Source organism: Myodes glareolus, chromosome 25 (assembly GCF_982192425.1).
Source record: "Myodes glareolus chromosome 25, mMyoGla1.1, whole genome shotgun sequence".
Taxonomy (NCBI): domain Eukaryota; kingdom Metazoa; phylum Chordata; class Mammalia; order Rodentia; family Cricetidae; genus Myodes; species Myodes glareolus.
The window spans coordinates 34,973,519-34,986,118 of NC_142050.1; the positions used below are offsets into that span (position 1 = coordinate 34,973,519).

The 12,600-nt window shown below is 42.3% G+C and overlaps 1 protein-coding gene across 6 annotated transcripts in view; it reads right to left on the reverse strand.

Annotated features, from left to right (window-relative positions):
* Positions 1-12,600, reverse strand: part of Dgki (diacylglycerol kinase iota) — a 455,950-nt gene that overhangs the window by 232,397 nt on the left and 210,953 nt on the right. For all 6 annotated transcript variants that reach the window (XM_085683757.2, XM_085683755.2, XM_085683753.2 and 3 more), the window contains exons 7-8: positions 4,972-5,043; positions 1,331-1,447 (exon numbers count right to left, since the gene is read on the reverse strand). In XM_085683757.2, coding sequence (XP_085539883.1) covers positions 1,331-1,447; positions 4,972-5,043 — 189 coding nt within the window. The remainder of the gene's footprint in view (positions 1-1,330; positions 1,448-4,971; positions 5,044-12,600) is intronic.

A 12,600-nucleotide genomic window follows, 5' to 3' on the forward strand; every position in this document is an offset into this window, starting at 1 on the left:
ACTGCAGGATCACGGCTATAAAATCAGGGGTTAACAGTCGAGCTTGAGTTCGTGATCAGATTATGACTGACAGATCCGAAAAGTGCAGAGTGCAGCTCATTAGAGGCGAGTTGCTACCAGCATGAAGACAAAAAGATGTCGGGAAATCCCTGAGAGACACTGAGAAGGAGCTTGGAGAAGGAAGGGGGGATACAGCTGAGCAGGGTGACTGTCCAACGATGGGAAGCTCTACCGTCTGTCTCTCCATCATCTATCTGTCCGTCCACTTTATCTCTCTCTACGTGTGTGTAGTCACACATCTGTAGTCACATTCTAATGCTCTTCTCTCATATTCTTTAAACTATAAAAGGTAAAGAAGATAGTCCCAATAAAGGAAGCATTTAATCAGCCATGTTCTAGGATGCCATAATATTCAGTACAATGTCTAAAGATGAATACGATGAGATCTAGCTCCCCAAAGATTATATTTCCTAGCGAAACACAAACATAGCTAAAACATTACTGTGGACTCTGGAATGGGATTCAGCCGTATAATCATCCTTAACCAAGAGTAGCCTGCTATTCTAGACGCCTCCTCCTACATGTCTCAGCAGACCTAGTATGATCCAACTCGGCTCACAGGCCCAGGAATATAATTTTGTACACAGGGTGCTATTGTCTTGCCTGCCACTTGCTTTCCAGTCTACCGCTCTAAATCCCACCCACCTTTTAAACAGGAGGATAATCCCTACAAGGATAATCCCTCCATCCCCAGGAAAGTCCCCCAGATGAATAAGAAGAGATTGACTTAAACAGGAAAGCCACTAAGAGCACAGGATGTGATTAGGCAATTTGATAGCAGATTCAATTCGCCTTAAGAAACCACAGTGGCTCTCTAAGCAGGCCTTGTGTGTAATGGAGGTCATGACTCACAGTCTGCCCTTTAGACTGGCAGAAATCTTAACCAAACTATGACGCCTGCCAACCTTGCTCTCTGTGGACTCCTCTCACACTTGGAGAGAAAGATAGCGTGTAAGAACCCACTATCCCCTCACTGGGACTCACTGGAACTTAGGAGACCTGCCTGCACAGAGCGTCTTTACACATGGATGAGGAGGACACACCCTTAGTCTGAAACCGGCTCTTCGTGAGGATGGGAATCTGGTTCCACGAGAGAGCCCAATGAGGTCAAGGGATGGACCAGTGAGATAAGCTTAGTAGCTAAGCACCAGACCACAGGGATGAATCAGTGGAGGTTATAGGAGTCCGAAGACTATGGAGGGAGAAAAGCAAATGACAGCGGTTAATTTTTCTCTGCTCTAGGCCAGCAGCACCAGGATCCTGCAGTTACCTGAGGTTTCTTCACCTTAATGATCCAGGTGGGAGGGACAATAACAGCAGCATGGGCCCCCAGGGAGCAGGGTTCCTCAATGTGATGCAGCATGAAGCAGGTCACCTTATTGTGAAACTGAAGAGAAAAACAGGCTAATGAGCAATTCTGAGTAGGAGGTAATTCACAGCAGGAAGGGACGGATACACACACGCGCGCGCACACACACACACACAAGCACACATTAAGGAACACATGCACCTCATCAGCATCCAACCATCTAACCATAAGCTTGGAGACCAGAGCAATTCACTTCAGCATAGACGTAACAGTTGTAGACGAGAACCTAGCAGGATGGAGCCTGCTAAGGCGTTCTAACAGTTAAATGGACTATTTGTATAAAGATGCGGAGCCTGGGAGGGCTCTGCTCACCTTAATTACACACAACCGTTTCTATTATATAATATGGAGGAGAAAATGAAGACAATTGGGAAGACAATGGCCACCTCCTGACTGTTTCTACAATAATTGTAGATCCTTCCAAGTAATCTTTCAAGCCTAGGGAGCCAGGAAGGAAGGAAGTGGTCTCTTCTAGGAAGCTATTAACCTCAGTGGTAACAAAACACAAAGAGATTACTTTTGGGTTTATCTAGAGCCCTTAAAGAGACAGTGTCCCTATTACACTCGGCAAGCCTGAGGATCTTGTTTGCTACAGGAAGGAAGGAAACATGAACTAGTAACAGTAACACACAACACCCCAGTGGGAGGGGCTTAACTCACGACTCGGTTGTGAGCCTGGCACTGCCACCTCAATCTAACCACATTTCCAATCACTCTCTGATTATGAGAGGCCATGTGTGGGGATATTTCATTTCTAATGAACATCAAAATCAGCTTAGGCAATAATTAAAGGACTTAGGTTCTAATCACAGTGATTTTTTTTAATTTAAATTAGTTTGATTTCGAATTATACTTATTGTAATCAACACACAATTTACATTTCAACTGAACTGGAGCTATGTAAGAGTGAAAGAAGGGCTGGAGAGATGGCTCAGAGGTTAAGAGCACTGGCTGTTCTTCCAGAGGTCCTGGGTTCAATTCCCAGCGACCACATGGTGGCTCACAATCAAATATTGTGAGATCTGGGCCTTCTTCTGGCCTGCAGGCATACATGCAGACAGAACACTGTATACATAATAAGTAAAAGAAAGCCCTGATAATAACAGTGTCAGGAGAACAGACATCAATTAGGACCGTCTGAGGGAAACTGGCAAACACAGCTACCCTGATTTTATTCCACACGATCACAAAGACTCTGTTTTGACTTCTGCATATTGTCAAGATTTCCTGTGGCCCAGCAGTTAATTAACATCAATCATGGATAAAATACTGATTAAATAATTAATAACTTCCCATGCCACCCATCATTCGGGATCCACAAACAAGCTAAACCAGAGAAATGCCACACCAGAAAAATATCATTTGAACCTTTCAAAATTGATTGTTTTTGTTTTTTTTTTTTTTTTTTAGCCATTCAGATTAAACCTCAACGCATGCCCATTGTCTAAGCAACTCTTTCAACTTAAGCTTGAGTATCCAAATTGGATACTAAGAGGTGCACTCAGGATTGTATAGCCTTTAAATGCTGGAGCCAAGACATGGACACAGGAAGCCCAGCTCCCTCTCCCAAGGTTGTCCTCTTTCATCACAGAGGATCAATTATTTGTTTAGTTATCTGACATCAAATTTCCTGAAAGGAATTACTTGAACGATTAAAATACATCAATGTTGTAATCTCTGTGAATATATTCTGCATAGAAGACTTTGTAAACCATATTTCCACGCTTTCTGGGATATTAAAAATGTGGGAAATTGGCCAAACTTCTGCTGCAACGGTTAACTGAAAAGCAAGTCTCTATAGTGAATTGGTTAGATGACAGATTAATGAGGGGAATACGGGTGCTCACTGTAAAGTCGAATTAAGGCTTCAAACAAATAGACCCCGAACAAGACATCCCATCTGGGGTCAAGGAACAGCAGTCTATCAGAGCAGACTTGCCTTGATGCTATCCCATCAGCAGGCTCTTTTCCGGTCAGGAAAGCCAACAGCATGGGAAGCATTAGGGACTGGCTGACACCTTAATCCCAGAGGGAGATCCTGCCCTTAGGATTGTAGAGTTTCACTATTAAGTAGGATAGCCTGGTACCTGTGAGCATGTCTTTAAACAGAAGCACAAAGGTTACATGTGTGACAAGTGGTATGACATGGAAATGCCAAGGAAACAAAACATGGGATGATGGTGGCACAGCAAACACCGAACCTTCCAGAACAGTGGGTCCCTACCTAATCACCGGAGGCTCTTGACAAATGAAGGCCTTAGGGAAATTATGTTAGTGAGACTGTTAGGTTGAATCTTATAGACTTGCTATAGCGCAAAGAGTTTAACCCACAAAAATATCAACTGCAATCATTTCAAACTGCATCTGTCCCAGCCCCTTTGCTAGTTTTAAATCTGTTGTATGTAGAACTGTGAACCTTGAATCTAACACAACACAGACCTTCTTTTCAGGTTTCCTTTGCGATAAATGGGTGATATATTTTTCTCTACGCACTCACTCGAAAAAGTAGATAGAAAGCTGATATGCCCGTGCATATCATATGATCCAAGCATTCAGGTGGCTGAGGCAGAAGGGTCACAAACACAAGGGATAGCATATTCTATGTAGCAAGACTATCTTGAAAGATGGAGAGTAGACAGGCTGAAAGGCTGGGGGAGGTGGTTAACTAACTCTTTCTGAAAAGGCGTGGGTGTGTGGGAAACACTCAACTCACCACTGAGGTACGAAGAGAGCTACAGATAACTCATAAACAATTGGGTATGGCTATGCTGCAATTAGCCATTATATAAAAACAGGGGGCAGTCATATTTGGCCCTGGATGCCATAGTTTGCCAACTGGGTTAGAGTGAAGCAAAAGGCATCCACAGAGGTAAGCCAATGAGCAGGTGCTGCATCTGTTTCGCACAGTGGGGCCAAGTGCTTTTAAGAGCTGATGAGAACGAGATGGGCGACAAAAGAGGAAGAAACGGGGAAATGCTGTGGGCTCTTAATGAAGGTCCACGGTCAAACATAAGGAAGGGCCATACTCCAGTGAGCGCATGGAAAGCTACAGAAACATCTAATCCTAAAGGACAACATGAAAGGCACTCACTCGTTCTTCACAGACCCACAACAAAGCCACCCACATCAGGACCAGGAGAACCAGGATGCCTGGCCCTGCAATGCAGAGTTCACTCAAGGCTCCCTGGGTTGTTCTTTGGTATGATGAGGAGCCCTTAGCAGTCTTGTGGACAGGGAAGACGTGGGTGGTCTAGGAGGAAGGTGCTCTAGATTCCAGTCCCAGGGTGAGAACCAGCAAGGGTTTCCAGTCTTTCATCCTGGCTTCAAGTTCAATGAGAGAAGTAAAATTTTTCTGTTTCCCCCTATTTATACTTGCTTTTGTTCGATAATTTTGCAGTCTTTCTCCTTCTAAGGATGCTATATGATAAAAACTGAATGTTCAGCAAGGGTAATCTTTCCACACGCAGGCAGGAACCCAAGCATTGGAATGGGCAGATATGGTCACACGTGAGCCCACGGGGTGTATTTCATCCCACACTTACCGCCTGCTTGCACCAAGAACAGCTGATAGCCACGATCTCTTTACTGTGGAAGGAGAACTTTTGCTGGAAGCCCTGAGACAGTAGGACAAGAGACAGAGAATTTAAAACCTTTTTCGTTGCAGCCCATACATGCCCTCCTGAGGTTCACCGAAGTGAAAGAGGCCAGAATTGTCACCCATTGCTATAGTAACCATTACTGCAAGTGCCACATAAAACTACCTTCTCCACCTTCCACTATGAAATCATTTTCTATTTCTGGGCCATCTGGAGCATGAGATAAAGGAGGCGGTGGTGTCTCCCACACCACAAACTTCTCTAAGCTAGCCACACTAAAACAAGAGATTTTTTTCCCTTAAAAAATATGTATGTATGAACATATATACATACTTAAATATCATAAACTATATATATATATATTAATTACACTACGTATTTTTAACTAAAATAAAAAGCATTGCTTCACCTGGTCACATACCATTCAGGCTCTGTTCAACTTTAGTATCTGAGAACCCAGGAAAAGAGAAATTAAATACCAAAGGCAGTGCCTAGATGCCAGGGTCTGGGAGTCGCCCAAGCTTAGAATAGTAAGTTCAAAGGCTGTCACCCCTCCCACAGGATGTTTGTTCTCAAAATAAGCAGCTTTTCAGTGTCATTCTTAACCAGCAAGCAGTAACAAAGACAATGCAATTGTTAGATTCTCTATGGCTCTTGGGTGAAGCATTATCACTTAAGCGGCATAATTTCATTTAAAGTGTATGTGTCCATATACTTATATGTGTTATATGTAAATTTAGATAAATATAAAATGATTCCTTATGGTTTTCTCAAGCATCCTTAGTGTTATTGTGGTAGTTCCCCTTCCTTTCCTCTGCTTCCATATTGACTTTCTTTCCCCTCCCCAGCTAAAGCCCCTCCTACAAAGGTGACAGAAGGGAGAAAGGGAAATATTGGGAACATCACTTCTTAATTTTGAATTGTGACAAGACTCTCTTGGCTTTGTAGTAACTTCTCCTTAACAATCAACGATAGTCAGAATATCTTTGTTCCCTGTTCAGGGAAGAGTTGACCACCCTTAGAGAGACTCCTATCCTTAGGAAAGGTGCTTGCAAAATTGGCACAGGCTTAGCCTCTGGTATCTTACTCTTTGGGAGACTTTGTTCAGTTCCCAGAACAATCTGAATGGCTCCTGACCTAATACTGCTCACGCTGAACCCCTGCTCTCCTTCTGGGAGTCTAGTATTCTGTTCTGTGTTAGGCAAAAGATACTTAGGCAAACAAGCCTCAGAGAAATTCCTGGGCGAGGAGTCTTAATGAGACAGATAAATAATATTTATATGTGTCTTGCAACTCACTACTGAAAGAACTTAGCACAGTTTACAGACTTGGAGCTGAAGCTTGTTTCTTCCAGGCTTACCCCGTGTTTCCGTTTTGCTGACCTTGCTTTGTGTCTCTGTGTTACAATAAACCACAGACAGGAGATCTACATGCTGCCCCCGGCAAGCCCTCTTGCGAAGCATTCACCTTGGGTGAACTCCAGGACCCCTGGCACAGCCTCTCCAGCTATGTCTTGCTAAACCTCATTCTGTTAACAGCAGGGGCTTTTCCCCCAGGACAATATTGCTTCTGTGTCACAGATCAAGTGAAATACAGGGTCAGTTTTGACATCCACGTGCCCACAGCAATCATGAGCCACCTCCAGTGACAAAGTGTCAAAGCCACCTGACAGGACTGTCACTGAGAGGACTTAAAATCTATTGGGCTAGAAGACAAGGTGTGCAAGGCTTTTCAAAAATGATACCAAACTGCTCAATATGTCCAAAAGAGGCTCAAATGGCTTAGCGTCGGAGACACTTGAAAAGTTCATTCAAGTCAATTTTGAGGGAGCAATAAAAGTGATAGATGGTTCATTCCTTCAGGGCTAGAGCAGAAACATGTGACAGTGTCTGAGCAAAGGAGCAAGTGTCTAAGAGAAAGTCTGAAGGAGCTGGTAAGGGACAGAGCCCATGAATTTCTCAGGCGCTGAACCTCAAGCCCATCCAGGCCTCCAGGCGTGTCCTCTGTTCACTGCACATGTGACACTGTGCCCATGTTATGTCTCACCTCTTTATCAGCAGCAGTCCTTCCCCTCTTGTTCTTTACAGCCACAAGGTAAGTTGATATCTTGTCAGTGTGTCTCCTGACCAAAGGCTTCAGTGGCACCCCTTTCACTGGTGAATCAACCATTCATCCAAGCGTTTAGTACCTATCACAGTCCTCCTGATCAGTTTTGGATTCTCTCTGTCCCTCTGTCTCTGTCTCTCTCTCTGTGTCTCTGTCTCTCTCTCTCTCTCTCTGTGTGTCTCTCTCCCTCTTTCTCTCTCTCTGTCTTTCTCTCTCTGTGTGTCTCTCTCCCTCTCTCTCTCTCTGTCTCTGTCTCTTTCTCTCTCTGTGTCTCTCTCCCTCTTTCTCTCTCTCTGTCTCTCTGTCTCTCCGTGTGTGTGTGTGTGTGTGTCTCCCTCTCTCTCTCTCTCTCTCTCTCCCTCTCTCTCTTTCTGTGTGTGTTTGCATGTGCTCTGGAACACACATGTGTAAGTGCATGCACATCTGGAAGCCAGAGGTTAACAATCTTCCTCAGTCACCCTCCACTCTATTTGCTGGAGCAGGATCTCTCGCTCAACCTGGCACTCGATGATTCAGTTAGTGTAGCTAGTTGGAGTTACAAGCAGTCAAATTCACCCAGTTTTTATGTGGATGTTGGGGTGGGGGTGGAGTGTTCAACACTCTGGTTCTCACAGTTGCATGGCAAACACTTTATTATCTTAATCATTTGCCCTACCACAGATCAATGTTTTGACATCAATATTTTATCCTTACTATAAACTCATGTCTACCCAGTAAGATGGGCCTTGTAAGGTCTTACATGAAGTCTTATTCTTTAAAATGTGCATGTCTGGGTCTCTGGGCCCACCCTCTTTGTTTATTCTTAACCAGCCACCTAGAAAGCTGTCATCATTCTCTACATTTCAAATCCACAATAAAACCTAAAAAGTCCTTCAAAATTATTCCAATGTGCATGATCTCCCCACTGGCTATGTTGCCTGGACCTCACCCCTGCCACATTTGGCTGCCCTAACTTACTGGTGATTTGATATGCTCGTCCTTCTCTAATACAAGTGTAAGGTCCTGAAGTAAATAACTTCTTAGTTCTTGGGAAATTAGAATAATTCTTAAGTATCACCACACACATATTGTGTTATTAACTAAATGAGAAAGTGGCTGCTACCAATGTCTTAACTCAGTTACAAACATCGTACTATACAAGCTTTAAACATTTTATCCAAGTTATCTGAAACTGTACCTCCTCACAGTACCCTCAATCGGGCAGGTAACCAGCCACTCCAGACACTGCAAACACACTAGATTTCTATACCTCACTCATAAATGTTCAGTATTATAATGTTATGTGTGAGCTATCAATAGGGTAAAAGATGCAACATGATAGCAATGGCAGACTCATAGAGAGGTCTGCTAAATGCTATGACCCGGGTACCAGCCCCTTAACTCTCAAACAGAAGCAGAGGGATGGGAAAGCCGAGAACAGTTCTTGGATCTTCTTATCGTCTAGGTGAGTTTGGGCAAATCATGGACTTCTAACTTCTCTCTGAGTTCCAAAATGGAATCAATTCAAAATCTTCTCCAGTTCCAGATGGTGATAAGCATCTAATGAGACAATGTAATGTTGTACTATCACATACACACATAGGTGGGGATGTCTGTGTATATATATGAAAGTTCTTTTTATTGATGAATTCCTCATCAGGGACCTCTTCTCCCTCCTTGCCAAGAAAACCGTCTTCTTTCTAAGGTAACTGGGTGCTACTCTATTCACTGATGCACCTTGTGTGCACTCAGTTGCATCCTCCCTTGTATTACATATTAGCCTTCCAGCTTCAAGAAGAAAACAGTCTATTGGGATGCTGACAGCCAGACTGATACCCAAAACAAACGATGCCCGTCACAACTAGGGCACTAAGCATAAGTAAGCAAAGAACTGTGGTGGGTCCCTGGGGATTGAGCCTCCAGATAAGCAACTTGGTGCTTTAGACTATTCCAGAAGAGTCACTGAGACCATGGCTTCAGGGTTCTTATCTACTTCATGAACATAAACAGAGCTTATTCACAGCTTTTGAGGACCAAGTTCCCTGAGAACTGCTATGGAGAGATTTTGGTCAGTCTCTTAAGTGTAATAAAAAGAGCCAGATCCTAATCACTCAAGCTTAATTCTGGTCCAAATCTTCTATTACGGTACAGGCAGATGCCCTGACTGAGTTTCAAATGACTCTGTGGTTTTTCAGGGCAATTTTGCTCAGCCCTGTGAAAGAAGAAAGGAAGGACAAGAAGCCAGATGCTTTGGATCCAACTGACTCCAGACTAAAAATATCAACCAAGTGACTCTGGTGGGTCTCTGGAGATTTCTTTTCCCAATCAAACTGAGACTTTGGAACAAAATTTAAATAAGATTTATTCTGAGTGGCTTCAAACCCTGTTGCCTTTCCCTTCTTCCACCAAGGGCATGTAAGAAATGGCACTCAGCTGGACGGCCTTGGCTGAAATCAGAGGAGGTGGCTTTTCATGGAATGAACTGAAATTATTTTATTGATTTTGTTTCTTACTGAGGTTTGAGGTGGAAGAATCTCTTGGTAGAGGCCAATTCTTTCTTGATGTGATCCAACACAAGAGCAGATATTCTACATGTCTCCAAAACTTAAAATGGTAACAACAAAGTAAGTCTCTCCAATGTCCACCAACAAGTCCAAGGCTCATAAAGTGATTAAAAAGTCCAAATCCAAAGGAATTATAAAATTATAAAATAATAAGTTGATTTGCCCCCATTAATATTTGTCTTTGAAAAAAAAACTCTAAGTAGTTTTATTCAAGTATTTCCTAAGTCTTGAAATATACATAAATATATACTCATACATTTTACACTTAGATCTCTGAAATACTTACTACAAATAAGATACAAAGCTCACAATGCCTTGCAAAGTAAGGCTGAGATTTGACAGTTCAGCTTCTATACTACTCTTTTAACTATATCTCATAGGGTATAAATGCCAAGTGATTTGAGACTCACTGATGGAAAAGAGAAACTTTTCCATCTCAACAAGACTTAGCAGCATTAATTCTTTCAACAGAACCTCTTCTAACCAGCTATATCTGGTCAGTGACCTAGAGCTTCCAGTGAATGAGGGGCAGATTCGCAACAACCTAACTGAAACAAAAATGGTTTTCTGACCAGGAAAGCAGGACAGGCATTTGTTATAACCTGCTATGCACTACCATTTAGAATGATCTCATCCCAAGAAAGGCTTCACTCCTAACTTGGCAAAGCCACCGGAACCAGCCCCTTCCCTAATATTTAAAAGTCGCTGACATTTTCCTCCTCAATGAACTATTCAGTCTAGTTCCCCACTGGCATTTGTCCTCTTGCCTGGCATTGTGAACCCTTGGAAACGAGGCCAGTGTGATGATAATATGTGTGTTCCTAGGTTGGGTGGTACAGTGCAAAATATGTTAGCAACAGTTTCCTTTTTGTAAGATTGAAGTTCATTTTTCGTAGAGAGTTCAACTTATCTGAACTTCCTTCTTATACTGATGTCTGTCTTGAGCAAAAATTGTTGCAAATATTTAAGATTTTCACAGCAGAAATAAGTACATTCATCTGAATTGGATCGGAAGGCACAGTGAGGAACCTTACAAATTGAATCAAAGTCAGTGGTGTCTTTATAATACCTGTGGTTGCCGACTTAAGGCTATGTTATAAGAATCATCTTTGAGAATTCCAGACTTGACTATTGGACTTAATGGTAGCATTAATTACAGGCTCTGCATAGTTTAGGTTGAGCTTACTGTCTACAGCACACTCTCATTCTGGGGCTGCGCCGAGTCACAGCCACACCTGCAGACGAGCACACGTGCCCTCCTCAGCAGCATCGCAAGCTATATCTTTTTCCAACGTCACTTGCAATTGGCAGATACAAATCAGAGCTGGTCAGGGATATTCTCTGATCATTTCTGTTTTTCCTTTCCCCATCCCATGCATTTGTCTAAAGAGCCTTGCTACAAGCTAAAGATCATAAATTGCGTTTCCTGGAAGAGAGGGAAGTGAAAGGGGAAAATGTAAGGAATAGAATTCTCAGTACAATTTAGCATCCCTCCTCTCTATATGGCCGTTTATACAGAGAAAGCATTGATTCCAGGATTCACCGATCATGCTCCATGACATCACAGAAGTGCAGAGCCTATCCCAGGATCTTAAAACATGGGCAGAAACCTGTAAGAATGGCTACCAGTTTGTATTTAACATTATACAGAGATGCTTTTATCTAGTTATCATACTTATATTTAATCTTTCATGGCCGTCCTCATTTGAGGACAAAAAGTGTGTCTGTAAATGTGTTTATGTATACATGTGGTTTGTGTGTGTGTGTGTGTGTATATATGTGCATGTGTGTTCACATGTGTGTGATTGTACTAAGCTGTGCCCTCCTCTATTGCTCTCTGCCTTATTTCCTCGAGCCAGGATTTCCCACTGAACCAGAAGCACACGATTTGGTTGTTGCTATTTTGTGGTGTCCCTGCTCCCCCGCCATGATGGCTTACCAGAAAGCTCCAGATGCCATTGTGCCGCTGCCTAAGCTCCAGTGTGGGAGTAACGGTGCATGAGTTCACACTCAGCTCTTTACATGGGTGGGGGGATCTGCCATTACAGTCTCCCGTGTGTGCAGCAAGGTCTCTCAACCACTAAGCCTCACCCCAGTCTGTAACAGAAACATGTTCTACAGACAGAGCATTCGGTTCAATAGAGACCACGCTGTATAAGACTACAAATGTTGGGCTAAGCATTTTCCCATCAGTATAACTGGCTACAGTTATGATAATGCTCCTCCAAGGGAACTTATTTCTACCTCTGATTGATCCATAAGTGACACCTTTACCAGTAAAAATATCATCCTACCTTGGTAATATTTTTTTAAATTATTTAAAACAGTTTAAATTTTAAGCCGTTGGGTAGGATCAATGCTAACACAGTTACAAATGAAGCAATCAGGACAGCTTGAACAGAATCATGGAACTGAGAAGCATGCCATCTGTATGGTTGTGCAAGAAATAACTGGTTGTACTCTGCCCTTAACTGCTAGGTTGAGAAAAAGATGCTTCCACTAGTGAAACTAGCTATAATTTATTTTTGTGTGAATCTTAAGTGGTTTATATATGCTTGTTACATAATACGTTATATATTTATTATAATAATACTATATAATATATAATACATATAATATGTAGTATCATATATTATTTATAACCATATATTATGTAACATATTACATAATAATAACATATTTATTGTAATAATATATGTAATATTATATATATAATTAAAGATCATTTTGATATAATTCAAGAGAAAGAGACATTTAGAATTCTCTGCAATTAGTGCAACCCTGTCCCTCCTGGCTTAAAAGGTTGTGCTGAGGGCAGTGAGATGCATAAAACGCCTGAGATCTAATCAAAGTTTTGACTTTGTTTGGGGACTGTACTATATATAAACTGCATATACAGAGGTATATACTGTATGTACCTCTTGTA